Here is a 3,704-nt window from a genome sequence, read left to right on the forward strand (position 1 = left end):
CAATAGGGATGGAGGCTTGGAAATTAGCAGAAATTGGACCTCCCTTCTCACCCCCATTGGCTAAAAAGGACCCTCCCTTTCTCACCAACCCTTCCATCCTTCATCTGTTCCACCCTCTGTTCCCCTACCTCTCGCTATTAACCCCTTACCACACTCACCCGTACTCTTCATGCTCTTCCCTTTAGCATCTTAATACTCTTCCCCCTTTCCTTTCATTGACCCTTCTCTAGGTCAAACCACCTCCTCACCCAACCATTCAAATAATAAAATCATTATAAAAGATAGAATATGTTTATATAATAAACTACACTCCATAGTAAATTCAATTAAGATTCAATTTATAATACACAAACAATAAACTAATAACACAAAACACATGATTCCTTTAAACATAGATAAACAAAATTCAATTAGAATTCAAAAGATAGCATATTAATAAACTAGACTCCATAGTGAATTCAATTAAAATTCAATTTATAATACACAAACAATAAACTAATAACACAAAACATATGATTCCTTTAAACATAGATAAATAAAATTTAATTAGAATACAAAAAATAGAATATTAATGAATAATATAAACATAATATTAAGAACTATAAAAGATGGAATACACTTACAAAATAAAAACTAGACTTCACATTAATTACAATTAGGTTTCAATTTACACTAACAATAAACTAATAACGCAAGACATATGATTCCTTTAAACATAGATAAATATAATTTAATTAGAATAAAAAAGATTGAATATTAATCAATAACATAAACATAACATAATATTAAGCATAAAAAAGATGGAACAAAAAAACAATATAAAAACTCGACTTCACATTAATTACAATTAAGATTCAATTTACTATAACAATAAACTAATAACATAAGACATAGGATAAAAATTTAACAAACACATTAAACTTCTCTCCTACAAATTAACTATTGAATATATATATATATATATATCAAATAAAAATTTTGAATAAAATTATTACAATAATGTAAGGAAAACCTAAAAATACATAATAAATTTAATGAAAACCTAGAAACTAGCAAATCACATAAACTTAAATTAATCAATATTCAAAATATTAAAAGAAAATTTACTAAAGATCTCATAAAAAATTTAATTAGAATAATAAAGAATTAAAAATTAATAGACAATTTATTAAAGTAACTAAACTTATTACATTAGATAAATAACTAGCTAATAACATAAACTTATATTAATCAATAACTAAAAATATTAGGTAAAGCAATTTAAACATAAATAAGTGTATTTAATTAGAATAAATTTAAAATAAAAAAGATTACAAAAAAGTTATAAAACATAAAATGAATGCAATATATCAATTATTAAAATAAAGTAACTTACATAATTAGTAATTTATTAACAATAACATAATAATAATGAATTTAAAAATAAGAAATCATTAAACTAGTCGGCTCCCCAACTTGACAACCTCACGTAATCATATTTATTACTCCATCTCCTCTTCCTTGTAAATCACTCTTGATGATGATTCTTGGTCTAAACTCGAAATGTCGACAAATTAAAAATAAACACCCCCGAATTCATCCTATCAAAAACCATGCCACAAAAATTTACAAACCAAAATTAAAATTATTTTTAATTAATTTAATAATTAAACATTTAACTTTAGAAAATAATAATATTAAATATTTTACCTTCAATAAGTTATAAATAATCATTTTTTATATGAAATTTTAAATTATCAACTATTTATTCCATTTTTAATCCCTATCCAATGGTTGAAGAAATTGAAATATAACCCCGCCCTACATATTTGGTGCGTAGACGGATGGCAATTTAAAATATGCAAGCAGTGCCATGGGATAGGGAGACAAATTGGGACAAATAATTGACAAGCTTAGAATTTTAAAATAGAGCCACCCATCAAATTTGATGGTAGTTTTCACCTATTTTCACAATGGGAAGGAAACATCTTAAAAATATTGCAAAATTTTTAATTGTATTTTACTGAAAAATCTTCGATTTCTCATCAAATTCCATCCGTAATTGACCGTGTATGGTGGGTGTTTACGTGTCATATGTTAATTTGTTAATATGAGATTTAGTCTTCAAAACTCTTTGTGGTACACAATTCTGTCATTTATGACATGTTTTATAACCGACATTTAATTCGACGTTGATGAATATATCTGCACCTTCCTTAAAAAATGGTTAATAAATCATTTTTAATTTGACTTTGATGAAAAGCATGCCGTTATTGACGACTTTATTGATGAACTTGGGGTAAGCAGCCCTGAACATATCACCAAAGGAGGCTACCTTACCTATTTGAGAGATTTTCCAAGGTTTTAATTGGTCAAACAATACAGCGTGCATTACTCATGTTTTCTCTGTTCAACATTTACAGCCAAGCTTAGTCGCCTCTTCTTATCTGATTCTCAAATTAGTCAAAGAAACTATGCCAATCTCGCTATATAAATGGGGATCACTGATTCGCATCACAAGTATAAGTGTAAGTATCGCTCCCGGCTTTCAAACACTAAGCAGAAGGTCAGTGAACACAAGGGCGCGCTGTAACTATTGATTGCGGGGGGGTTCATCTTTATCATATCATATCATGGCGTCCACACGAAATTTTCTGGTTATGTGCCTCTCCGCAGGTACATATCTCTCGAGTAACTTTTCATATAAAATTTGGGTCGTATTAGTTAGCGGAGGGATTCAATTTAGTCGATGGCACAGCTAACATTCACTAACGCGGCTTCAAATCTGATGCCTATTAATCTGATGACGTGGAAAAAATTGTATGGGCACTGTAGGTATTATTCTTCTATCGATGCTGCTATGCACTAGTGCACAAGGAACTGGAGAGACTGCTCAGCATCGCAGGCTGCTGCAAGGTGAAAATTCAAAGTAGAATCTATAGAATTTTCCAATCCCTCTTATCCTTTCATGGATCCATCCGTAACAATGATATTTGCTATGAAATTACTAATGTTTGATTGGATTGTGATGTACAGTGTGTGTTCGCAATTGCTTGGATGCATCATACACTACTTGCACCTCATCGGGGGACCAACAGCTCCAGGCATACTGCAATTGTTGTTTTGCGCGATCAGTGATACCCAAAGGGGGCAGCTGCACGCTGCATCTTACCAATGGCACCGAAGTTACTTGTCCATACTTTCACTGTGTGGGAAAGTGCGATTAAATAAATGGGAGATTCGAAGCAAGAATATTAACAATCAGATATGTATGTTCTGGTATCTGATTATGCTATTAAAATAGCAGTGCAATAAGTTTATGCATTTCTCTAGTTATGTATGTTCTGGTATGAATAATAATAAGAGGCGAGAAGAGAAGATACGCCTGTATACTTTCTATATTTGAGTATGAATAGCAGCACTGTTATATGTCTTTCTGTTTATACATTAAAATATATTCTAAATAAATATACGGAAATGTTCATATATTTTCATAAGGATGCAAATGTTTGACTAGCGAAGTTCAAAATATTTTATTATTATATTTCTTTTGAAAATCAGAATTTCAGCACTTAATTATCATTTAATAATTTTTTTGGCTATTTAATGATAAAAGTGCTATATCTTTTCCTTTTTAATAGATTGCAATATATTTTATATAAATATATGGAATATATAGCACAATTAAAAATATTTTATTAAATTTTTATAAAAATAAGAAATAT

The 3,704-nt window shown here is 29.3% G+C and overlaps 1 protein-coding gene across 1 annotated transcript; it reads left to right on the plus strand.

Annotated features, from left to right (window-relative positions):
• Nucleotides 1–2,511: 2,511 nt before the first annotated feature.
• On the plus strand, nucleotides 2,512–3,378 carry LOC149256931 (uncharacterized). Its single transcript, XM_089413165.1, has 3 exons — nucleotides 2,512–2,655; nucleotides 2,815–2,895; nucleotides 3,016–3,378. Exons 1-3 carry the CDS (start codon nucleotides 2,613–2,615, stop codon nucleotides 3,204–3,206), a joined length of 315 nt encoding a protein of 104 aa, XP_089269291.1. The 5' UTR covers nucleotides 2,512–2,612; the 3' UTR covers nucleotides 3,207–3,378.
• The last annotated feature ends 326 nt before the right edge of the window (nucleotides 3,379–3,704 follow it).

Source organism: Pinus tabuliformis, chromosome 6 (genome assembly GCF_031772625.1).
Source record: "Pinus tabuliformis cultivar Carrire ecotype Pingquan chromosome 6, CPIR1, whole genome shotgun sequence".
Lineage (NCBI taxonomy): Eukaryota > Viridiplantae > Streptophyta > Pinopsida > Pinales > Pinaceae > Pinus > Pinus tabuliformis.

What these genes read in the sequence shown, in the direction of transcription:
- LOC149256931 (XM_089413165.1), top strand. Translation starts at nt 2,613, where the DNA reads ATGGCGTCCACACGAAATTTTCTGGTTATGTGCCTCTCCGCAG. An exon ending in GGTTATGTGCCTCTCCGCAG is followed by an intron (nt 2,656 to 2,814) that starts GTACATATCTCT and finishes TGGGCACTGTAG; the next exon opens with GTATTATTCTTCTATCGATG. An exon ending in GCATCGCAGGCTGCTGCAAG is followed by an intron (nt 2,896 to 3,015) that starts GTGAAAATTCAA and finishes TGTGATGTACAG; the next exon opens with TGTGTGTTCGCAATTGCTTG.